Raw genomic sequence first — 24,828 nt, 5'->3', positions numbered from 1 at the left:
GCACATTTTGTTCTCTCTTGGTTGCAAAACAAATGGTTCCTTTGGGATAATAAAGTTTATTTTGACCTTAAGGTTTTAACAGTTTTTCATTAAAATGTCCAAATTAACAGTAATTTTATTTTAGGTCTATTTTTCTTGTCGTCAGGTTGGAAACTATGGCTTTTTTTTTTTTTTTTTTACGTAATTTTTAATAAATATTAACATCACACAGATAAAAACACGTCCATCTTATTTTTGTTAAATGATTCTGTTTTTCTTTCTTTTAAGACCAAAGAACAGAAACAAAATTCTGGTTCTTTAAAGTTTACAACAAATTATCAATAGCAGATGAATTTTAAAAATTATAAGTATAACTTTCAAAATACCATGTAAGTTTGTGGCACTGAATAAGTTTTAATTATCTGGACTGGGGCCTTTTTGGATTGTAAAATTTGCTGGTTATTACTTTTGATACTGTATGTCCAGTTATTTACAATTGATTTCTTGTTTAAAAAAAACTTGCTTGAAATAAATAAATCAAATCAAACAGAATTCATTTGCTCAGACCACTTTTTCATTTAAAACTACAACAATAAGGACGTTTTTAACGCTGCGTTTAAAAGCTGAACCTGAACTTAAAAAGTTAACTCTCTCCTGAAGGAAAGTGAAAGACGGGATCGTTCTTCACACTCAGGTTTAATGGATGAGAAAGTCTGTGTAGGAGTGAGTTAGTATCATATTCCATTTTTAGTGTTGGCTGAATGTGTGAGGATGTGCAAGAATATTTATATAAATTTAGACACTACAGGGTTGTTTATGAATATGCAAGGAGGAAAGTTATTTTATTGCGTCTAGATTTATAAATTGTATGTATTTTAATGTTTTTTTTAAATTATATGGATTTGGAGGTTGCTCACATGAGCAGGTAGGCAGAAAAACGTATGTATACTTAATGTAATTTATAAATTGTATATACTTTAATGCCTAGAAATACCCAACCAGGGCCTATTAGCTTTATACACTATTGTCTGTATTATACAGTTACAGACTTGTTCTGTCCTGTGTTTGTGTGCATTGTGCCTGTCAATTAAACAGATAAATAAATAAACTTATAGAAGTGGGGAATATGATGGATTCCAGCTTAATGTGCAGGAGGCAGCAAACACAGATTAACGCAGAAGAGATTCTTCTCTCCTGTTCCTGTCGCTCAACGGAAATAAAACTGATGTAACAAAAGACAGAAAAAACTTTGATAACTGATTAAATGTCCAGTATAACCACACACACACACACACACCTCCAGTTTTAAAGTCCTGAGACCACCCAGGTCTGGGAAGACCACCTGGCTGACCAGCACACCACTGCATGTTTTTGATCATCAGGTCTGGGAACACACAAAGGGCCTGGTAAAAGGTGAACACACACACGTGTGTTTGGTCATAATACTGTCACACACACCACTACCCACTAGCACACACATGGGTAATAATGGAGCCTTTGCTTTTATGGTTTTAACTCCTGTCTGGCTCAGGGTGTGTGTGTGTGTGTGTGTGTGTGTGTGTGTGTGTGTGTGTGTGTGTGTGTGTGTGTGTGTGTGTGTGTGTGTGTGTGTGTGTGTGTGTGTGCGTGCGTGCGTGTGTGTGCGTGTGCGTGTGCGTGTGTGTGTGTGGGGGGGGGTGGGGGGTGTGGGGGTGTGTGTGTGTGTGTGTGTGTGACCTGATGAGAACTAATGGATTGACTGGCAGACCCAGTGGGGGAGTGGGTGTGTGGACGGGGATTAACATGAAGGACAAACACATCCAGGACTAAATCATTAGACTTTAGTTGGTAGTGACTGCAGGGCCGTAAAACATTTTGTAATGAAGCTGCTGCTGAGATCTGTCCCCTAATGAGATCTGGTTCCTGTTTTTCAAGAACCCCATTCCTTCGGGCGTCGTCTTGTTGACAGATTATTTCTCGTATGCTCAATTTGATTTTTCACCACAAAAATGATGCATAGCAATGCAGCAACTTCTTTGGAGGAGAAGTATGTGGTGTGTAGTATTTTCTCTTGAATATCGGTAAATAAGGCCATAACATGTTGCTTTTTGCAAACCTCTAGCAAAACAATCATTTTGAAGTTTTTAATTCTGCAGATAAGGCAGCTTAATAATGCTTTTTGTATTTCATTAAGTTATCTTGGACTAATATTGAAATGTGTTTTATAATCTGAAACGCTTGCAGGACTAAAATAGACAACTGTATGGAGGGAAGTACTTTTTCACAACACTTTAAATGTACTGCAAAAACACAAAATTTTACTAAGTAGTTTTGTCTAGTTTCTCGTCTAAGTATCTTGAAATTAGACTAAATTAACTTACAAGTAAGTTTTCAGGAGCTTCTTCTAAGTCAGTATTTCTAAAGTAGTGGCTCTTGCAGATCATTTCACTGATAAAACATTTTCCCACGTCATAAGTGAACAAAATCTGTTAGTGTAACTAGTACTTTTTTTTAAATATTCAAGAATAATTGTCTTATAAAAGCTCCTATATCTTACTTGTAAGTTCGTCTTGTTGTATTTTAATTGTACTGAGATATTTGCAGTTGAAACTGGACCAAAAATACTTGGTGAGATTTTGTTTTTGCAGTTTGTTATGCTGACAGTGTGTTACTCATAACTGCATGTGTAATTACAATGTTAAATATTAATCTAAGCAAAGAATAATACTGAAAACAGAAGGACCTAAAGTATTCTTGAACGGTTTAATTGCAACCTTTGGTTCTCCGAACCAAAAGGTTGCAATAGAAGCAGATGAGGCTGCGTCAAGATGATGGAAGAAGAAAATAACCAAAATGTGAAAATCAGCAGATGAAAACATGGAGCAGTAAAAATCCAGCAGATTGAATTTACCAAAAAAAGAACAACATTTTGGCATTTTGACACAGGATTTGCGTATTTTCAGGGTCAGATCGTTATTTACCACCTTATGCTGAAAACATAAACACGCACTAAGACGCTGCCTGTCAGCCAACCAATGCCTGTTCAGCTAAAAAAACACTCAAACGAGGGAGCGATGTGTGAACAGTGTTTCCTCTCTGCTTCTCCTTCCTGGTTTCTGCAGCTTTCGCTCTGATGAGCAGCACCAACGCTGATGGTTTCACTACAACGTAGAACAACATCAGGTGGAGCAGAAATGGCAGCGCGCTCAGGAGTGACATGCTGCTCAGTTTACCTCACAGCAGGTAAGGTCTGTTATCATTTACCCCACAGGTAGCGACACTCAGAGAATGTGGTGCCTGGACACAGGACTCATATCTAAATATATATATTTATAGAAGACTTTCACAATTTATATAAAGATATTCTAAAACTCGTATGATTGATCTGCGTTTTGTAAATAAATTTGATCTTGTTGAAACATCATAAGGTGAGTCTCAAAGAAAAACCTCCAAATTCTGTCAGAAGTTTCTGATCTTCACGTCACAAGACTGAGCCAACATGTTTTGTAAAAACGAATATTTTTGTTTTATTGAACCTTTGAGCTGGAGAAGTTGAACAGCGCCGGTGAAAACTGAGCGAAGTCATAATGAACAGCGCTGTTTACCAGACTCCTGTAGTCATGTCGCAGTAACAATCACTCGATTTATGCTGTTTTATAGACTCTTAAAGATGCTTAAAGTGACTTTTTAAATAAAAAACGAAATTCTCCCTTTAGTGTTTTGCTTTGATTTTACTCATAAATGTCAAATCTTGGTTCTAATCAGTTGTTTTCTTTTTTGTGGTGGAAACTTCCATGTTTTTGACTCTCGGTTTTCCGTGTTGAAGCTTTGACACCATCTCTCCTCCACCAATATATTTTACTCTTATAGTTGGAAAAGTTTCTTTTTCTCTGTTACAAATTTTAGCCTCTGCACTGCAAAAACACCAAATATTACAAAGTATTTTTGTTTAGTTTCTAGAGCAAATAATTTATTACATTTAAAATAAGACAAAACTTACAAGTAACTTTTAGCAAGTTATAAGGCCTTGTTTTAAGTCAATAAATCTTGAATATTGATTTTAAAAAAGCAGCAGATTATTTTATTACAAGTCATTTTTCCCACAGTATAAGTGAAATAATCTCCCAATAAAAACTGTATGTTTTTTCATCAATATTCAAGAATTACTGACTTTAAGCAAGCTGGTATATCTTGCTGAAAAGTTAATTGTAAATTAGTTTTGTCTTCTTTTAAGTGTAATTGGTTGCTAGCATTAAAAATTAGACAAAAATACTTGTTTTTGGAGTGTGCTGATTTAGAACAACAGATTTAATTTGGGTTTTTTTTTTAATAATGTATTTTTTTAATTTGAATTGAATTTGGACATCAATAGGAATCTCAAATTGTAGTTGAGATTCCGATAGCCCATCTCTGGATCATTGAGAAAAGAGTCTGTAAAAACGTCTTGCATCACAAACTCAGTATATGTTACCACTGTGATGCAGTATTTCATAAAAAGCTTTCGTATGAAACTCCAGTCTCATCTCATTGTAACTGTTCAGAGTTGATTCAGGTGCATGTTTCATGTCTGAAAAAGACTTTTTTGGTTTTGATATTTGCTAATGTAAGGGAGTTTACAAATGCCCTCTGTCTTTCAGTTCTGCTGTGCTACGTTTGTGCAAAAGAGGAAAAGAAAATTGTGAAAGCGAGAGAGAGAACGAACGTCACGCTGCAGCCGGTAGAAAGTCAACACAACGCCCGGGTTGTGTGGACCTTTGGAGTCGAAAGCCCAAACATCCGAATAGCATCAGTAAAGCAGGGTAAAGAAGTGAAACATGACTATGAGGAGAAGTTTAGAGCCAGACTTCTTCTTGACAGCCTCACCGGAGCTCTGACCATCTCACAGCTGGAAACCAGCGACTCAGGCGTTTACCAGTTCCAGTCCATCAGCAGCAAAATCCTAAGCAGAGATTTCCATCTGACTGTCTACAGTGAGTAGGAGCATCTTTATATCACCATGTAATAATTATCACACATTTACTAAATGAGCAGCTACGCCTTCATTAAGAGTTATGTGTTTAAAAAAAGGATGTAAAACATTTCCTTAGAACTTTTGTCTCAAAATTAATTCTTAAAGAAATAAAGAACTAGACATTTCCTTCTGTCCAGACATTGGTTTTGTGGGAAACCATAATTCAGGAGTTTCCCTCTTCAAGGCTCTTTTTAAGTTACCAGGGTAAATTTCTGGGATTGTTTTTAGTGTTTCTGTTTCATTTATCACAGGGTAAAAAGTTTTAGGATAGACATTTTTCTCAGAAGAAGGAGAGCATAGTACTGTTTCCTTTACCAGGAACTTATATTTTTTTATTATTATTATTCTTAAGGCAGGTTTAAGCTTTTTTCATTGACTGATTTTATGTTTTTTAATTACATTTCAATCTGAAACCCATTCTATCAACTATTGCTGTTGTATATTTTCATAATCTATGGCTGTTTACAAGCTTCTTTGCGACAGAAAGAGAATTTCCTTCATTTAAAATATTATGTTAGTATTTAAAACAGTTTTTTTTTTCTGAGCCACAAACAAAATCAACCACAAGTTATATGGGTCCTTCACAGATTTAGATTTTTGTTTTAATGAGGCACAGATGCAGCTGCTCTGTGTGTCTCTGTGTGTGTGCGGTTCAGTGATGCATCGCTCTCATTTCATTTATTACAAACCAGCAAATGTAACAAACTTCCTCTGACTTTGAAGCGTCGGTGTAGGGACCTTTGGTCACTTTACAGCAACCTCACAACGGCAGAACAAAACCTCTGCAACCAAACATTTAAATATCTATTCATATTTGTGGATATTTTCTCAATTTATAAATAAAAATAATGTATTTACATGTATTATGTTTATTCAGTCTAAAACCAGTTATGTTTTCTTTGACGTTGTTTTTTTTCTGTCTGATTCTAGATATCAAAATTTACATATTTATATCCAAAATTGCTCACTCTAAATGTGACAAAATGACTCCTCTCATTGTTTAGCGTAAACATTGAATCTAGGTTAGTCAGTCGGTGGAAATGTACTTAAGTAGAATAAAATAAAGTCCTCTCATTGTTCCTCATGTTTCTTTCCTCAGGTTTCCTCCCTGCGCCGTCCATTACCGTCACGTCATCTGTCATTAACAGCAGCTCTGCTGCAGTCACCGTGGAGTGTTCAGTCCAGAACAGCAGGGAGCTGAAGCTCTCCTGGTACCGAGGGACGGAGAGACTGAAGCAAACCAGCAGTCCCAGTCTGCCCACTGAGCTGACGCTCTCTCTGGAGGTGGACGCCCCTGATGGAGACGACTACAGCTGCGTGGCCGAAAACCCTGTAGAGAGACAAACCACCAAACTGCATACGAAGGACATTCAGCTGGGAAATGCAGGTATAATTAAAACTAATGGATGTTTATAGTCTCCTCTCTTAACACCAACCTTTCAATGATTTAATTGAACTGAATACTTACAGAGATACAGGCTACAAGAGTTGGTTAATTGAGTAACTTGTTTTGAAAAACTACTTTTAGAAGTATTTTTTACTTTTACTTGAGTAATTTTATTATCAAGTATTTCTACTCTTGAGTAAAATTTCTGGATTTTCTACCAACTGAATGAAAAACAAATATGTTTTAACCATAAATTAAGCAGTGAGACACACATCTGCAGTTTCTGTTAAAGTTTTAAGTTTTTTTTATCGAAGGAAACTTATTTGGAAAATTGTCATTTTTATCCTTAAAATACCAAAATTTCCATTTAACTTTATGTTTTGATCCATCTGGTAATGTAATATTTTAATATTAAATGATTGATCATTTGATCAGTTACTCAGTACTTGAGTAGACTTTTTTCCTAATACGGTAAAATTACTCTTGAGAAATTTCTTGGACGACTACTTTTTACTTTTAGTTTATTAAAAGTCTGTTGAAGTAGTGCAGCTCTTACTTGAGGACAATCTACTCACCTCTGCTAGCTACTAACCAAATTTATCAGTAAAACAGAAATCAGTTTTTCATCTGGAAAAGGATTGACACTTAACAGTGAATCAACGCCTCCAAAAAGCTTCCACACTGCAAAAACACAAAATCTCATGAAACAATTTTAATCTCGGCAAACTCGAAATAAGACAAAACTACTAACAGGTACGTTTTCAGTCAATAATTCCTTAATATTGATGGAAAACTACTAGTTATAATTGAAATAATCTGCCAGTGGAGCTTTTTTTTTACTTGCCCCATTTTGTTTTGTTCTTCAGAAAACAGCAGCTGGTGTCAGAATGAAGCCACCGTCAGGCTGATCGTTTCTGCAGGAATTGCCTTGGTTCTGATTCTTCTTCTGGTTGACCACATCAGGTTCTGAGGATGAGCCGTGAACTAACGGCGTGGAAACCCAACACTCGCTGGTTCTCACACTGGACCAGAGACAGTTCATGCATTCAAAACTTGGTGAACTACAGTTTTTGTGTTAAAAGAATCTAAGAAACAAACCCTGAGAGCACAAATTACCACAGCAAAGTCTGTGATGAACCGGACCCAGTACTGATGCTCGACTAAATGTAAGGATGTAATGGATCTACGAGTAAAGTTTTAACATTCTCTGAGATATGTCAAAAATATAACCTGTAAATAAGTTCGTTTTTACATTCCAATCAGTAGTTTTATCACTGATAGTTTGGTAACTTGAGTTTGTTTGTTTAATTTACATCTTTCACCAAAACACTGCATAAAAAATTGTCCCTAAAATGTGCTAAATAGTTTCCATTACCTTAACTGCTAAGATTGAAGCCAAATGCTAGCTGAGCTAAGCTAAGATAACTACATTTGATTCATCTGTTTACCAAATACCTGCTCGTCATAAACAACTGGTTTTGTAATTTAAGGTGCTTAAGGTTATCTAGGGTTTTCCACCAATTCTTGTTTTGCAGAGTATCTCCCATTATGACCAACACATAAACAAAGAGGCCAATAAAAGTTGAGCTGTAATGTATGCATTCTTTATCTTTATCTATTCTCATCCTTTATCTGACAGTAAAATTAGAGCTGATTTCCGGCGTATCTCTTTAGCGATACGTCATTTTGAAAAAAGCCTCCATCTCCCGTCCTTGTCTTCAGAGAGCGCAGCATCCTGTGTGGTCAAGCGGTAGCAGTTCAAAACACTGTGGTTGCCTTTATTTTCCACAGCCTGGCCTTGATAAACACAAAGAACTGCACAGACGTTTCGTCTGATAAGATTAAATAAGACATGCGTCTCTTACTTTTGTTTTTCTTGCCCCATGTTGTGAGTCTGTGTCAGACTATCATAAAGGTGAAAAATGCGATGTGTGCCCAAAGTTTGGGGGTTTCAGAAACCGTTCAGAGGAACAGAGAGCACTCTCACTTCCTGTGTAGAAACATCTACAGGCTAACCTTTACCACAAAGGCTACTTTAACTCAGAACAGAACAGTGGAGATTCAGACTCTGCTTATTTTAAGTGAACAACCATGATGAGATTAAATAAGCAGAAAGTTCTTCCCTTTCCTCTTTGCAAAATCCTTCAGGCTCATCCAGATTTGATGGACATAGTGTGAGATCAGACATTTTCAAATCCTCTCAAGGATTTTCATGTCATAACTTATTTCCAAAAACCAGCTGGGTGTCTTTTTTAATCGCATCGGTTGTTTTTAGAAGTAGTAGAAACTCAAATGGAAATTGTGCAAAATATGAATTTTGAATAATCCTTTAATAAAAGGAAAGGAAAAAGAACATTTCTAGCAACCAAGACATTTTTTGTTTGATGTACATGTACATTTTAATAAAATATGGTATTTTTCGACGTCTCTTTCCCTGATTTATAAAGGATCTGTGTCACAGCCTGAAGTTGGTTCTAGTGATAGAAGTGAGGACCGGTTCTAACACGGGTTTCCTGGGTTTTCTGGTCCACAAGAGGGCCAGACCAGCCTCACGAAAACTCTGATGAAAAAAGTAGATGAGAGGGTTCAGACAGCAGTCCAGGTATGACATCACTGACGACAGCGTCCTCAACCAATCAGGGGCCGGAGCCAGGTCCGTCCTACCCAACAGGATCAGCTGAACGGAGCAAAACATAAAGACAAACATGTCAGGAGTAAAACTACAGTTTCTAAGATATTTTTCTACACGGAAGACAGCCGTTTGGTTTCTCTCTTTTTTCCACGCTCTGTGTTAGTAGAGGCAGCAGCTTGTGTTTACCTCAGTCATAAAAAAGGGAGTGTAGCAGATGATGTAAGAAGCCGCTAGCAGAGGGGTCACCTCGGACAAATCTGCGTCTTCATCGCTGAGACAAACAAGAAACACAATAAAAAGAAGGTTTAATCATCACACAGCCTTTCATTAAACTGCTTACAGTAAAAACTGAGTGATTTCAGGATTCTTCAGTCAGTTAACAGATAAAACCTGACATTAACATGCACACAAATGGCTTAATCAGCATTCATCAGATTTTTGAGGACAGCTGGTTGCACAGCGCTTTATTTTGAAAAATCAAAGTAAACATGTATACAATTGTACACCACACTTTCCATTCTTTTTAAATAAGTTGAAAATCATTTATCATTTGTCTTCTACTTCACAGTTCTATTCTTCTTCACTAACCCTAACCCAGTACCATTTTCTATCTGTACATCATCTACTATTCTAATAATAAGTTTGAAAATGAAGAACATTAAAGATATTTGTAAGATATTAAAGATTCTCTGAACGGTTGACAGTTTATTGTACAGAGAAGTATAGAAAACTGTCAACAGAGGGCGCTATACGTCAGCTTGTTTTTCTGTTTGTAGTCGATCTGCTGCTGGTTTTTATCTGTCACTATTTTTATTTAAAACTTTGTTCAGGCCATTTTTTAATTGCTTCCTTTGGCGTCACTCAACATGGAGCTGTTGCTGTGTGAATGCACTTCTCTCCTGCTCCTGTAAGGTAAGATAAACCCAGTAACTGTAAACCTTCCTGCTGATGTTGTGTGACGTTGTTCACCTGGTGTACCTGTTGCTGGAGCGACAGCTGACAACCATCCTCACAGAGCAGACAAACATGAGGAGGAAAGGAAGGAAGATGCAGATGAAGAAAGCACAGAGGATGTAGGTCATCATGTCCGAGTAGCTGCTCTCCCAGAAAACGGCACACAGCATCTCTGCTGGATCGTACCTGAAAGTGCAGAAAAATATTTCTGATATTTATAAATGAGCTTACATTTCTGAGCCAACTACTGTACAAACCTGACCCAGTCATAGATGACAGGGATGCTCCCAAACACCAACCCCGTTACCCAGGAGGTCAAACAGGCTGCTGCCATAAAACCAAACACAGCACTTCCTGTGGACGACGTGCCAATCAGACGCTGCGCACTGAGAATGGCTGTAAAAATCATTAAAATTCAATTAGATCAAATTATTATATATTAAAATTTCCTGCACAAAGTGTAGTAAAGAGAAGGAAAGCCCTGAGTAAATACCCACAGCAGATTTAACACTTTGACCTTGTATTAAAATGGAAAAAACTGCATAAAAAAACAAATACTGGCTCGCTACTTCCATTGGACTCAGAGGGAAATCAAAAACCTGTGGCCTCATGTGAGCACCTTTAAAAAAATAACGTGCTTTTTCAGTGAAAAGCATGCAAGTGACTGTAAACAGACCAAAAATATCACCAACGGCATTTAAAGCAGCATTTTTTAAACTTTTCTTTACAGTTTCTGGAGGTCAGTTTATCTTTTCTCCTCCTCGACATCAACTAGTCATTTCTGAAAGTTGTATTTGTTATTTGTGTTGACATGAATTTAAATAAGCGTACCTAATAAAGACAGTGAATGAAAACAAATTTATGAAACATGAGGAATAATCAAGTTTGTTTCTAGATTTAGCTAAGACTCCACTATAGTTCCAAAATGAGATTTTTTTTCTAATTGTCTCTAAATCATTTCATAAATTAATGTTTTAAAAGCTAAGTTCCTCAGAGTACCTATGCTGCCTATGGATGAGGTGATGAAGGCAAACTTCATCAAGCTGACGACTTCACACCATGGAGACCTCTGTCCCTCCGACAGGGCGGCCATCATGGATCCAGACGTGATCAGAAGTGAACATCCTGATTATAAATTGCAATTTAATGTTAAAAAGAACCTTTCTACTAGTACAGTCAAACAGCATGGAAGTGCACATAAATATAGCGGTAAAGTGAAGCGACATAAACATGGTTTCACTGGAAATCTTGAAAGTGGTACCTAGATCTGACATGGTGAGACTGATGAATGGAAGCCAGTAATGGCAGCAGAACTGACCTCTGCACTGAAAACGACAACATAAAGGGAGCAAATAGACACACACCACGTCATATTTTTTAATAAAATGTGAAACACGGTCCTTTACGAGCGGTAAAATAGAATAGAAGAACATACAGTGGAAAAAGAAACCTGTGATCCAACTTAACTTAGTGGAAATAACAAAAATTGTTCATATAAGTAACAAAAAAATAACAAAATCAGGCAAAATAAAAATGTTTCCAAATCAGTTTCTTTCAATAAAATCGTATAAAATTTTAACAAAAATTTCAGGTGTGTCTGAGTCTGGTGAATTTTTGGTTAAAACATGTTTGTTTTCATTCAGTGGGTAGAAAATTCAGAAATTTTACTCAAGTAAGAGTAAAAATACTTCATCATAAAATTACTCAAGTAAAAGTAAAAAGTACAACATAGTAAAAATATTCCTAAAAGTCTTTGTTTTTTTTTCTTTCAAAAAAGTTACTCAATTACTGTAATTGAGTAAATGTGACTAGTTACTACCTCACTAAGTATAACTGAGGTCTGGAGTTAAATCAGGACTCCGTAAACCATGCATAGACTGAAAAGAAGTCAATATTGTGACGACCTTACCATGACCTTGATGATCAGAACGACGCTGTTTCCAACAACTCCCACGATCATTTCTCCACCCAACACAGCCACCAGCAGCCACTTCTCCTCCTCAGACCAACGCTTTTCAGGGAGCAGAGTCCCATTCAAGCCGTCGCTCACTGGAACAGAGGAAATACAGAACGCAGATGAGTTCAGCTTCCCACCATCTCAGTGACACTCAGAGATTTCATGAGAAAAAGATGTAAGACAACAATGGAAAGGAACAGAGTACAATTTGGAAAACGATCATTTAAAAGATTAATTGTTCTGTGGATTAATAACTCTACAAACAGCAGCTGTACAGGTTTAAAATGATGCTTACTGGTCCGGCGAGCCCTGGAGCTTCAGCACCGATAACAGGGGATTCTGTTCACAGAGCCCAGATGAAGGAGTCATCAGAAACCTATTCAATTAAACTTCACACGCTCCGTTGCACTTACGCAACAAGGCTTGTGTACTCTTCACATGCCTGTTCATTTCTGTGAACATGCATTACTGGTATTGTGTAAGATAGTTTGGCTGTGTAGCAGAAAGCAATAAAACAATTTAATTTCTGCTTTCAAACATCTGTGCTCCGTCAATAGAGACAACATTCAGACTATTTATTTGTATTTCTATTTGGTTCTCGTGAAATCAGCTGCATGACATTGTACCATGTTGTATTGTTTCCACCAATAAACACAACTGACAGCAAATAAAACTGAAATTCTGACTTTCATAAGGAACAGTTATTACAGTTACTATCCTTATTATTAGTAGAAGTAGCAGTAGTTTTTTAAAGTACCTTAAAGGCTGCTCTGCCTTAAGTCATCAACAGGAGAGTGCTGCTGCCCTGTTGTTATATAAAACACAGTGCAGCCCCTAATGTACTTAAAAAAATAAGAAACAAATAATAATAACAATAATAATGATAAATCGATAAAATTACTTACTTATGTTTGTTTACAAATACAAAGAAAAAGCAAGGAACAGAACAAAGAATGTGTGCACAGCCTTCTGTAAGTACATTGGGAAAAAAAACAAAAAATAATCAGAAATCAGACATAATCATAAATAAAAGAAAAACATTTCAATGACCTATAATGTCCATATGTGTTTGCAGATTTATTGCTTGTACTTTTGGAAATAATGCACAAATACAGGTTTGATTTCCTTAACCAAAACTTAAAAAAAAAAAAGGTGAAGATGATGAAAATTTACATTTGTGGATATGAAAATTACCAAATATAACTAACAATTTGCTTAACTGCCAGACTTATGTTTGCATTCGTGTTATTTCCATGGAAGCCAAAAATAATATGCACATACAGTTGTTGTGAAAATATAGTAACAGCTTTTCATACTTACTTATTGATTGGTGTTTTTCATACAGCCGACCAGTAGATGGCGGTATTCATATCAAAGTGAGTCACAGCTGCAGAGGAACTGGTCATGTTGTGTAACTTCCGGTGTTCGCCGACTCTCCCCTTGTAGCTTGTAGTCACTTTTCGGTAAGTTAGAAATGCTTAAAGGTGATAAGATGTTAAATATTCTCTGCAGTCATTCTTAGCGGTGTTAAACCTTGGTTTTAGCTTTTGGTTGGCGCTGAGAGGATACGTTTATTCCTCATTTATTTGAAGCGACCTTTATTCAGACGTCCTTGACAGCCGTAGTTGCACCGACGCGGACATTTCTCTGTTCATTCACAGAAAATTGGGTAATTGACATGGATAAAACTCAGCTTTGTGAATATTTAGTCCGGTGCTGTGCAGAATTGAGTCACCGTGAGGCTCAATGAGAGCATTAGTCTCCACAGTAGCAAAGCTAAAATTGTAGAATAATGTAAAAGTATCTGTTTGTTACTGACAGCATTCATGCTGCATTGTGGAAAATAGACAGAGAATTTTAAAATAAGTGTATGTATAATATTATTTACCCGAGCTTTGTATTATTACTTCGTATTAGATAGTAAAAATGTGTCTGCTTGTGCAATTATAGTACTTACCACCAAAATTTAGCGATATTGCTCGATAAATAATGCTGCAATCTGTAACGTGTATATCAGGATGGTTCATTGCTGTGAAATATATTTCTTCTTATTTTTTATCTAATTTAGAACAACCACCGCACATGTTAGAACCCAGAAGGTTTAGAAATTACTGAAACATTTAATAATTAGGTTGAACTGTATTGATATTTCCATTTTTATGCAAAAAGATTTGAAACCTGGTATTTAGTCACATCTTAACCCAGTTTATGTTTCTCTTAAAGGAACAGTCATATTTAGAATCGTTTTGAAGATATTCAGCACACAAATACTGAATTGAACGAATATCGGATACATTTAGATTATATATATTAAAAAAAACGTTTTTTAATGCCTCTTTGCATTTGTTCTTACAGCTCAGGAAGTGACATTTAGCTGAAAACATATTGTATTAATATTTGTTTCAACATTATCCCACGTTAGCATCTTGGTAACAATACGCTTTCTCCAAAAAGGCAGTAAAAGCAGATACATTTTTTCTGATATGCTATTCCACACATTAAAACATTGATGATAAAAGTGATTCTAGGTATGCTGCTGCTGAATGCATGTTTTATAACGCGTTTCCTCTATAAGAATGAATGTCTGCTGATGCTTTAGTTAGCCCCTTGTCTTATTTAAAATCTTAAAGATTATTTTTTCCAGACCAACGCTCATCAAGACTTTCTGTGCTGTCTTTTGTTTCTTTTTTCTCGTTTTTTTAAAGTGCTTCTTGCAGGTAGCATTACCAACTAGTCTGCCATGCAGTTTGGCTACAGCTGCAGTTTTATCCAGTGTAAACACTTGCTTGATGGTAGCTTTAAATGATGAGCACATCCACCACAGGAAGCACCAGATCCCAAATAATCTCACCCAGCAGTCTGAAACAATGCTGCCTCAGTAGATTCCGTGCTCCAACTCTGCCTGTTTCTCCAGCTCTCAATGCACTTGTTGTGAATCTCAGACTGCATCTGGTTTTAATCAGTCAGTTTATGATTGTTTAGCAGTGAGCGACTTGTTACTGTCTGGCTGTTCTTTTGGGCATATGAAAAAAAAAGTCAAAACTTCAGCTGTAATAGAGTCATAGTGCAGTTATTCTCCGTGATACAACATTATATTAATTTTACTCCCAACGTACTCTAATGATGCTTTATTGTATTAATTCTTTTGCTTCTGCTTTCAGCTTTAAAGACCTGATGGCTGCAACCTTTCGTTATCTTTACTCCGTCTCAAGGACGGGTAAGTTTTCCCTAACCTGATTTGAATCTTATTTTCCATTGGATGTTGGTTTGATTGTGCTTCCTTCAGGCTCTTTATAAAGATTCTCCTTTAACAAAATGTTAACTGGTGCTTTCTATCTTAAGCTGAGCAGCAATTACATTAAAAAAAGCTTTATTTAACTTAAAGACATTATTTTGGCCCAAAGTGCTTCACTGAGTTACTCTGAAACAGTGGGAAACAACAAGCGACTATAAAAACGTAAAGTAAATAAAACATTTTTATATAATTCATGCTGTTTTTACAGCAAGATTTATTGGTTTCAGTTAAAAAGGAATGATCAAATACAGAAACAACTATGTAAGGCAAATATATAAAAAAAAAGAGAAGTCCCAATTTAATTTCACAGTTTTCCTGTTTTTTCTCCACTTCCCTGGTTTAACATTTTCAGATGATGAAGATTTGTGGTACCAAGTCTGCTCTTGTTGAATGATCTTATTTTGTCTGCTATGTCTGTTGTGTGTATTTTTGAATAATAAAGGAGTGTGTAGATTTTTCTCTAAGTAAATTGTTCATTTTGTGTCATTTTTATTTTCATTTAAGTACCTCTTAGCATTCTAACTTTGTAAAATGCTGAATTAAAAGCTTCATTTAAAACTGTTTCTGTTAAAAATGGATGCATTTAACCTAAAAGAGCTAGGGAATACTGATGAATTTTATGTAAAAAGCTGCTAGATTGTGTGATTGTACAATGTCATGTTGTGCATGTGTGTCATATTTACAAATAACTACATAAATAAAGTGGCAGCTGTTAAATTGTGTGCATTAAAGAAGTATTTATTTATTTAAAGCAGAGTAAGAACTGTTTTAATGTTTGTCTCCATGTTATTTAGTGGACACTGATGTTCAATCAGCTATCAAGTACCTTTTAGGAAAACCTCACATCCTATAATTTTATTATGAGATGTGATTATTACATTTATTTATTTCATTTATTTATTCATAGGCACTTTGGCAGCTGCCCAAGTGAGGTCCTTCAGTGTTTCAGTCCATAGGAATGGATTCAGTAAGTACCAGTTCAGTACCGACTGCACCATTAAACACATTTTCATATCATTTTATCAGACACACACGCACACACACACACACACACACACACACACACATTGTTTAGGACTCAAATTAATGTCGTGTTTATTTGATCTACTCTTCTAAATCCTGATGTGTCACAGATAAATGAGCATCTTATTGTCTGCAGAGTATGTGAACGCCCAGGAGCTGCCGACAGACATGAAGTCCATCACAGACCGATCTGCACAGACGCTGCTGTGGACAGAGCTCTTCAGAGGTCAGAGGTCATGATGTGGATTAAGGGAGTTGTAGAAAAATGAGAGGCAAACAGTCATCAGTAGCTGCATTTCCATTACAAATGTGCACAAAACTTTGTCAATATTCCGCTAATGTAAAAAAAAAAAAACAATTTCTGCATTTCCATTAAATAAGAAACACAATTAAAATCACATGTGAATAAGTTTCTTGACACATTAAGTCATTAAAAAACAAGCTGCGCCATCATCCTGTAACTACTTCCTGCCATCTTCTTCGTCGTGGTTTACGCCAGTGGCAACATCAGATTGTTGATCATGTGACTCGTGATGCAAAAAAAAGTGTTTCCACTGCAGTTTTGCAAAATAAACAAATTCCAATATGACTAAAAAAAAAATTAACTCATGCCAGCCCAAAAACTTTTTTTTTTTAATTGGTGTGTTTCCATTAAGGGGATTTATCTGCAAAATGTCAGATTGCATAATCTGACATTAGCTGCATCAATGGAAACACAGCTACTGATGCATTTTACACAAATTCATTTAAATTACTGATTTTATTTTCTAAAATAAATAATGCAGTTCTAACTCTTCATTGATTTGTATGTCATCTGACCAATAAGTTAGGCCAATATTTGCCGTTTTATTAAAAATAGATTAATATATACGAGTTGTTTTTTTCCTCTGTGAAAGGAATGTCAGTTTTTCATTTTGAAAACAAGTTTCGTACTCAGGTGTGAATGATTTGGTTTCAGGTCTGGGCATGACGATGAGCTACCTGTTCAGAGAACCTGCCACCATTAACTACCCGTTTGAAAAGGGACCGCTGTCGCCGCGCTTCAGAGGAGAACACGCTCTGCGCAGGTTGGGACGAACTGCATGTCGATGATTTCTGTAGGAAATTCTTCAACCTCACAAAGAACTTTTATATATTTAGCTTTTCTTCAAATATTAGAGAAAGTATAAGAATAACAGACATGCAGCTGCGATGCTTAGCCTTTTTAGCGCTTTAATCATTTTAGCTTCTGCGTAGTTTAGGATTTAAAAGGTTTCTGTCACTGACATCAGATAAACGCAGAACTTGTGTCCCATGCAGCTGCAAGATGATTGGCTCCCAGTTCACATCTCCAAAAGAAATACCCTCTACATTTTGTAGTGCTTATAGGATTTGTTCTGATTGATGTATTTAACCTTATTTAAAATAGTGGCAGCACTTTTACTCTTTTTTCTGCAATAAATTCGGACAGGTATCCCTCAGGAGAGGAGCGCTGCATCGCCTGCAAACTTTGTGAAGCCATTTGTCCCGCCCAGGTGAGCACACAGGAGCAGACAAACAATATAGGGCGACTAAAATCCTGGAAAATGCTTGAATTTCAACCAGGTGTTTTCAAGGTTTGGAAAGTGTTTGATTTCCAAACCTTTATTGAACAGTTTTGCAATAAAGTGCAAGTAAATGTTTGATTAAAAGCCTAAAATTGGAAAACATTGCAGTTGGAACCAGATATTTTCATAATGCTTAATAAGAGACATGCATTTTTTTCTCACTGTACAAAGTTAAATCAGACTAAACTTTTCTTGTTTTAGGTTAAAGTTACTAAAATTATTTGTATTTGCAAAAAGCCATAAAACTTAGCAAGAACATTAGTTGGTTTTTTTCTAGGTTGTGTTTAACATATAATCTGAGCAGGAAAGTTATTTAAATAAACACAATTTGTTTGGCTTGTTTCAGTGTTTTGAATATTTATTATTCCTAATGGCTTAAGGACGTATTGATCATCTTATACATTGAAAAATATTTTTGAAATTGGGTTTTTTTTTGTTAAATTTGTGTTTTTGTTCTGAGTTTTTTTGGTTTACCTTGTGTCTGCTGAAGAATGTAGAATACTAACACAAAAATGTGTTTAACAGTAATAATAATTTTTATTGTTTTTATCTCCTGTGTTGTGCTTCCCTGAAAAATGCTTGAATTTTCCTTTGACAAAAGTGTTTAAATCCAGTAAAATATAGTTGCAGTTTGCTTTTATCGTCCGTCTCTGGTTGGAGTAAATTGCCTTTAAATACAGTCTAGTTAATAAGAGAGAATATCAAAAAGTAGTTCTTCTCTTCCTTTGTTCTGGTAAATATTGCATCTTGAAAGTAATTTTTTATGCTAACATGGAAAGCTTCAGCAGATTTGTAAAAATGATGGATGATTCTGATCAAAAACAAAACATGTCAGTAATATAAAACAATCTAGATAGTTCAGATAGACCTCTTTGATTAAGTCTTTGACTAACATCTTTCTGCAAGTTCCCACAATATTTGGATTTCAATATTTACGGTATCTGAGTCGGTGTTGTTGGTTCCCGTCCTGTTTCCAGGCCATCACCATTGAAGCAGAGACTCGCGCCGACGGCAGCAGGAGGACGACTCGTTACGACATCGACATGACCAAGTGCATCTACTGCGGCTTCTGTCAGGAGGCGTGTCCTGTGGACGCCATCGTGGAGGTGTGTGCATGTCTGCAGAATAATCGATCACTAAAATAATCATTAGTTGCAGCCCTAACAAATAACAGACCAAGAAAAATGCTGCAGTAAGGCCTGATAAGCTAAAGTTTGCTTTGTATTTTAAGGAAGATGTTAGTCATTAGTAATTTAAAACACGTTTTTCTTTTGCTGTTTGACCTTCATCGACTAAATTTTTTACTATGGTAAAAACATGATATCTCTGGTTTAACAACTGAAAATAAAAATGTTTTTATCTTCAAAAAAATATATTATTTTCAGATATAATCTTGTTTTAAGGAACATTTTACATTTGTTTTTCACTTTTAATTCGACTCAAATCAAAATAAATTAGCAGTTCACTGGTACTTTGTTTGAAAATGGTCCAAACTTTGGCAACAAAAAGTGTTATTGTCCAGCCAAGTGGAATAAAAATCCTTTTTTAAGCCAAATATTCTCCTTCTGCAGGGTCCTAACTTTGAGTTTTCCACTGAATCCCACGAAGAGCTGCTCTACAACAAAGAGAAACTGCTCAACAATGGAGATAAATGGGAGGCTGAGATCGCTGCCAACATACAAGCCGATTACCTCTATCGATAGATGTCCACACACGCAGCGCCTACATCACCGGGGAAGACTATAAACGTGACGCATGTTGAATCTGTACATACTGTAAGAATATTAGCTCAGCTTTGATGGGTGAGCTTCAGGTTGGCTGAAGGAACATTTGTCGACAACAAAAACCTAATTAAAACATTGACCTTTTAAGTTTAGTCTCATTTTGTTATCATAAATATCCTTTATGTTTCCACCTCAAGGCTCTTATTGCTCATTGTGCGTATTTATTATGGTATCAAACCACTTTGCTCACTCAGTGTCCACAGCTCTCTCCTGTGTGTGTGGAAAGTCTTTCATTAACAGGATTTTAAGACGTGTCTGGTGCCTATAATTCTTATTAAAAAGTCTTTTAAATTTACACTATTTCATCAGCAGGGTTATTTTGATGGCTCTTTATTTTGTCATGACGGCTCAGTAAGAGACGGATGCACAGCCGTGGTTTTTTTTTTCTTCACTTTCAGACGTCATCATTATTACTAAATGTCAACAGAACAATTTTCCAACTTGCTGCTTTATAGATTTTGGCCGGCAGCTTCCAGCTCGTAGCAGCTTGTTGTGTGAAACATAAAGAGCGTCGCACACAGAAAAAATTCAAATGAAACGGCATTTAAACAGGAATTGGAGGATTAAGGTAAGCCAGTGTTTTTCAACCACTGTGCCGCGGGACACTAGTGTGCCGTGAGTGATCGTCAGGTGAGCCGTGGAAATTATCCAATTTCTTCTCCTACCGTATTTTCCAGACTATAAGCTGCTACTTTTTTTCCTACACTTTGAACATGCGGCTTTTCTGTGGATTTTTCTTCAACCACCAGGGGGCTCTTTAGCAGGAAGTGAATCATTGGAAGTCAAAATTGTAAATCAAAGAAGAAAGCGCTAATTTTCATTTAGAACAAGCACATGCTAGCAGCAGGCACGACTGAGAAATGTTTTCAAACTCATGATGTAGCTTCTAAGTTGAGGGGTATCGATCTGGCACTACAGGAGGGAAATGGAGCCGCTGCACGGAAACTCGGCGTGAACAAAACCGGACTTGGAGACGGAGAACTGCGTGCTTAATATATCCAGCAGTTATTAGGACGCAGCCCTCTGCTGCCCTCTGCTGGGTCCTTATGGGAAACCGAGAGCAGCAGAGATACCAGCGGCCTGTAGCCCGGTGCGGCTGATGTATGTAAGTTTACATTTGTTTACATTTTTGGTTGGTGGTGTGCCTTGTGATTTTTTCAATTAAAACAATGTAGCTTGGCTCAAAAAAGCTTGAAAAACACTGAGGTAAGCTGCTGTTAATTGTTCAGTCAACCAAACATGGACTCTGTTGGATACTGAGGTCAGATTCCAAAGTTAGCGTTCGATTCTGTGTGAATAAATCATTTTATTGGATTTCACTGCAGACATTTGTGGTCTTAAAATAAAATGTAACTTTAAATGAAACATTAATTGTAATTTAAGTTGTTTCTCCCAGTTTTTTAACGGGATTAGCAATGATTTTTCCATTTTGTCATATTAAAACCACAAACTTTTTTTGCATTATTATGGGGTTTCCATGTGATAAATTAACTTGTAGTAGTGCATATGTGTAAATTAGAACATTTCTAAATCTAATAATCCAAACTCAAAGTGAGACATTTATTTGTAAAACCATATTTTGGTGCAAAAGTCTTGCATCTAGTGACTAAGTTCCAGAAAATGACTCGGGTTAAATCAGGTTGGATGAAGAGTGATTGAACAGTAATCTGTTGAAATCTAGGCTTTGAATAGGCCATTCATACCCAGATGCTCCATTGTGGCTCCAATAGCATATTTCCCAGTGGTAATGGTTAGGCATAGTGTTCGTTTTTCACCACAAATAGCTTCTCACCTTATGTTTTTGACAAACCACAAAGGAGATTTCTTCTTCCAGCAACGTTTTTTCCAAAGTTCACAACCAATAATTATTTGCGGATTCTCCCACCTGAGTTGTTTGTCTCTGCAACTCCTCCAGAGCTACCATGGGCCTCTTGGTGGCTTTTCAAATCAATTATCTCCTCTTTCCATGTTTAGATGATACATTCGAAGCTGGAATATTGTGTTATAATGTAATCTTAGTTTAAACTTCAACATAAGTTTCTCTCTGCCCGTCTTCATTATGCTGCTTGTTCTCCAAAAACCAATGAAACTGTTTGTAATGAGATTCAATTACACACAAGTGGACTATTTGGAAATTAGGTAAATAGTTATATAGTAGAGATGGTGATATGTTTCATACCGTTTATTTATTTTGGTTGTCAGCATAAAGGTCCCTGTATTTCTCCATGCATTTATATTAATTACTTTACACTTAAAACGTCATTTAGGGTTTAAAAAGAAGTTTAAATAAAGCAAGTCAATCTAGGCCTCATCCATTCATTCTTTAACTTATTTATTTTGGGGATTTAGTTTTTAGTTTCACAACTGAATACATTAGTAAATCATTCACTGGATATATATTTGATTAATTAAAAATGGAAATACAATACAAAAACTATTTCAATGTAATTTATCAAATGCAGAATGAAATATTTAAATGGGAAAATACAAATGTGTATTAATTACAGCATATGGATTAATTTGAATGTTTATTATTGTTATTTCATTGTCAGGGGTGGCAGCATATCCTGACATTTGTTTTATTCATCTGCCAGCAATGGGAGGGGCTAAAACTGTGGGAGGAACGTGATTGGTCAGCAGTTTAGTTGCTAAGGAAGTTGACCAATCAGATGCAACCGTCTGAAGCAAAGCTGCAGTTTTAAGTATTTCCTGATATTTTTCAGGAAATACAAAGGTCTAATAATTTTGCATGCCAAATTCACACATAGAAACATAAACAGTAAATGTTTGAACTGTCTTCCTGTTTACACCCAGACTTCACTAAACATGACAATAACATTTTGTGAGGGAACCTTGTCTGGATTTTGAACAAGTTAATAGTTTTATTCTTTTATTTACTGCTTTAATTAGTCAATTCATTCTGCCACAGGCAAAATGTTTAGTTTCTCATTCTTGTTCTTTCATAATATCTGAAACGAAGATCTACCCTGAAGTTTTTAAATTCTGTATCTAATTCACATTAATAGCAATTGTAATAATAGCAATTGCCCTCTTATTATTCTAGAGACTTCCACATAATTCCGAATCTCAGTTTTTTATTATTATTAAGATATTCATACACAGCACTTACAACTTGCTAGTGATGGTTTATGATTTCTCCCCTTCAGCCTCAGACTTTGTCCCTTCAACCCTGAGCTGGTCTGATGCAAGTCATGAAAGGGGCAACTAGTTGATGCTAAAAAAAATAAAAACCAGGTTTTGTTCTGCTCGATTAAATGCTTGGCGATGGAAATTAAAAAAAAAAAAAAAACAGAACCAAGCAAGCAATAGAGTTAGTTACCACCAAGGTGGGCAAATAGCCAAACATTGTACTCAACTAAGAGTAGCACTACTTCAACATATTTTTGCTCAAGTAAAAAAAATATTTTTTAAAAAGTCCACTCAAGTACTAAGTAATTGATCGAATGATCAATCGTTTAATAATTAAAGAATACATAAAAATATAAGGTTAAGTGGAAATTTTGGTATTTTAACAAATATTACAATAATTCACATAAGTAATAAAACATCTGGCAAAATAAGAATTTTCCAAATCAGTTTTTTTCTATGAAAAATGTGTGTATCTTTAAACTGCAGGTGTGTGTCTGGTGAGTTTTTGGTTAAAACATGTTTGTTTTTTATTCAGTGGGTAGAAAATCCAGAACTTTTACTCAACTAAGAGGAGTAGAAATACCTCATAATAAAAATACTCAAGTAAAAGTAAAAAATACCACATAGTAAAAATACTCCTAAAAGTAAATTTTAAAAAAAGTTGTGCAATTAAATGTAATTGAGTAAATGTAACTAGTTACTGCTCAACCTTTCAGCACTGGAACCGCTTTGAAGGAAGAGTTTGTTTTAAACGAAGCAAAGCGTCTCCTGCCACCTTTACATCTGTGGAATCAAGACGTGCGCCGGGATGAGTGAGACGTTGCGTCACTGATCCATCTCACACTGATTTGTAGCAGCGACATTGAAAAATCATTGAGACGCTGCAGATGTTCAGCTCTGCTAAAAATACCTTTGATCTCTCCGGCAAATGGCAGCCATGAGGTCGGCCATAACAGAGACCCAGTTAAAACCGAGCCAGGTCCGGAAGAATCAGCCGCTCACATTTGGTGCCTTGCAAAAGTATTCAAACCGCTTTTTGCTCCAGTTCTACAAACACAAACTATTGGAATCCAGTGATAGACCAGCACAACACTGTATGAATATGATCTGTTTGCTTGTTTGGTCTTGAGGCAACATAACTGTTTATATCTGCCACCAAATCTAATAAAAGAAAATCAAATAAAGTTCATATTAACATAGTGAGTGTTTCAATTTGCATTATTGCTTTCCCGGATACCCAGAATGCATTGCCTGTTATAGGATTGAATTGGGGCTGCGCCAGGGAAAGAGCTAGGAATCATGGGAAGAGGCTTGTAAGTAATTGGTATTTATTCAGGTAACTAAATTATGCAGAGTTCAGTCAGTTACAGAAAATCATACAACAACTGCAGATAGACTATTTCCCCTGTACATTGGGGTTTGTGTATTTTCTGGGCGCATACTCCATTTTAAACCACAATCATAAAATTATTTCATTTTCAGTTGTTATGAAAATACTATGTACATCAAAAATAACTGTAAGGAAATTTGACTTCATATCGTAGTCGTACCTGATGCTTTGAAATTGGCCACTGTCTCTTTTTCAACACCCCCCCTTCAGCATGTCATCACAACATTGCTTCTCCATGATGCCGTTTACAACCGTTCTTAGAAATGTTCAGGCAAAATGTGAGGAAAAATCATACCACTAAGTACTTCCTGTTGTCTTCTTCTTCATGTTTCTGCAAGCGGCAACATCCAGTAGTTGATCATGTGACTTGCGTGATGCGAAATCAACCAATTTCAGTTTGGCCAAAAAGACGACCTCCTCCAAGCAGCAAAACCTTTTGTCACAAAACGAGAGTTTTTTTTTTTTTCCAATTTGGCTTGTTTCCATGAAGCAACTTTATTTTTGAAATGTCAAATTAATAAAAACACAGCTAATATCTAAAAATAATTTTGTGCAAAAAATGTAATGAACAGGTTTTCTATAGCCCATATATCTATCCCAACCTGTTCCAGGAAGCAGAATAAATCACTTTTAATCAAAGTTCATCCTCCTCCAACTGTCCTTCAAGTTCAATAGAAAATATTTCTGTCCATGGGGAAATG

The 24,828-nt window shown here is 36.0% G+C and overlaps 3 protein-coding genes across 4 annotated transcripts; 2 read left to right on the top strand and 1 right to left on the bottom strand.

Annotated features, from left to right (window-relative positions):
* Positions 1-2,897: 2,897 nt before the first annotated feature.
* Positions 2,898-8,777, top strand: LOC103470547 (hepatic and glial cell adhesion molecule-like). The gene is made up of 4 exons (XM_008419080.3): positions 2,898-3,201; positions 4,596-4,928; positions 6,069-6,356; positions 7,223-8,777. The coding sequence occupies exons 1-4, from the start codon at positions 3,111-3,113 to the stop codon at positions 7,324-7,326; spliced, it is 816 nt and encodes a 271-aa protein (XP_008417302.1). The 5' UTR covers positions 2,898-3,110; the 3' UTR covers positions 7,327-8,777.
* Positions 8,675-13,167, bottom strand: LOC103470540 (opsin-3). The gene is given in 8 exon segments (XM_081610687.1): positions 8,675-9,033; positions 9,175-9,259; positions 9,967-10,128; positions 10,200-10,338; positions 10,942-11,109; positions 11,204-11,267; positions 11,852-11,991; positions 12,195-13,167. Coding segments are annotated over 8 exon segments (981 nt in total). The 5' UTR covers positions 12,196-13,167; the 3' UTR covers positions 8,675-8,811.
* Positions 13,168-13,260: 93 nt separating this feature from the next.
* Positions 13,261-19,674, top strand: LOC103470526 (NADH dehydrogenase [ubiquinone] iron-sulfur protein 8, mitochondrial). Of its 2 annotated transcripts, none has more exons than XM_008419050.3 (8): positions 13,261-13,362; positions 15,061-15,116; positions 16,102-16,161; positions 16,354-16,443; positions 17,176-17,284; positions 17,668-17,731; positions 18,781-18,909; positions 19,375-19,674. In XM_008419050.3, exons 2-8 carry the CDS (start codon positions 15,074-15,076, stop codon positions 19,504-19,506), a joined length of 627 nt encoding a protein of 208 aa, XP_008417272.1. In that variant the 5' UTR covers positions 13,261-13,362; positions 15,061-15,073; the 3' UTR covers positions 19,507-19,674. The 2 variants fall into 2 exon arrangements, with proteins under 2 accessions (XP_008417272.1, XP_008417281.1); XM_008419059.3 differs by lacking the exon at positions 13,261-13,362 and adding an exon at positions 13,431-13,568.
* Positions 19,675-24,828: the final 5,154 nt, after the last annotated feature.

Source organism: Poecilia reticulata, chromosome 1 (assembly GCF_904066995.2).
Source record: "Poecilia reticulata chromosome 1, P_reticulata-male-v2, whole genome shotgun sequence".
Lineage (NCBI taxonomy): Eukaryota > Metazoa > Chordata > Actinopteri > Cyprinodontiformes > Poeciliidae > Poecilia > Poecilia reticulata.
Note: the sequence above shows the minus strand (reverse complement) of the source record. Positions and strands in the feature narration are given on the sequence as shown.

Bases quoted from the DNA above. Each gene is read 5' to 3' on its own strand.
- LOC103470526 (XM_008419050.3), top strand. From the start codon at position 15,074: ATGGCTGCAACCTTTCGTTATCTTTACTCCGTCTCAAGGACGG. The intron at 15,117-16,101 runs GTAAGTTTTCCC...ATTTATTCATAG, and splicing joins TTACTCCGTCTCAAGGACGG to GCACTTTGGCAGCTGCCCAA. The intron at 18,910-19,374 runs GTGTGTGCATGT...CTCCTTCTGCAG, and splicing joins CTGTGGACGCCATCGTGGAG to GGTCCTAACTTTGAGTTTTC.
- LOC103470547 (XM_008419080.3), top strand. From the start codon at position 3,111: ATGGTTTCACTACAACGTAGAACAACATCAGGTGGAGCAGAAATGGCA. The intron at 4,929-6,068 runs GTGAGTAGGAGC...TTCTTTCCTCAG, and splicing joins TTTCCATCTGACTGTCTACA to GTTTCCTCCCTGCGCCGTCC. The intron at 6,357-7,222 runs GTATAATTAAAA...TTTGTTCTTCAG, and splicing joins CATTCAGCTGGGAAATGCAG to AAAACAGCAGCTGGTGTCAG.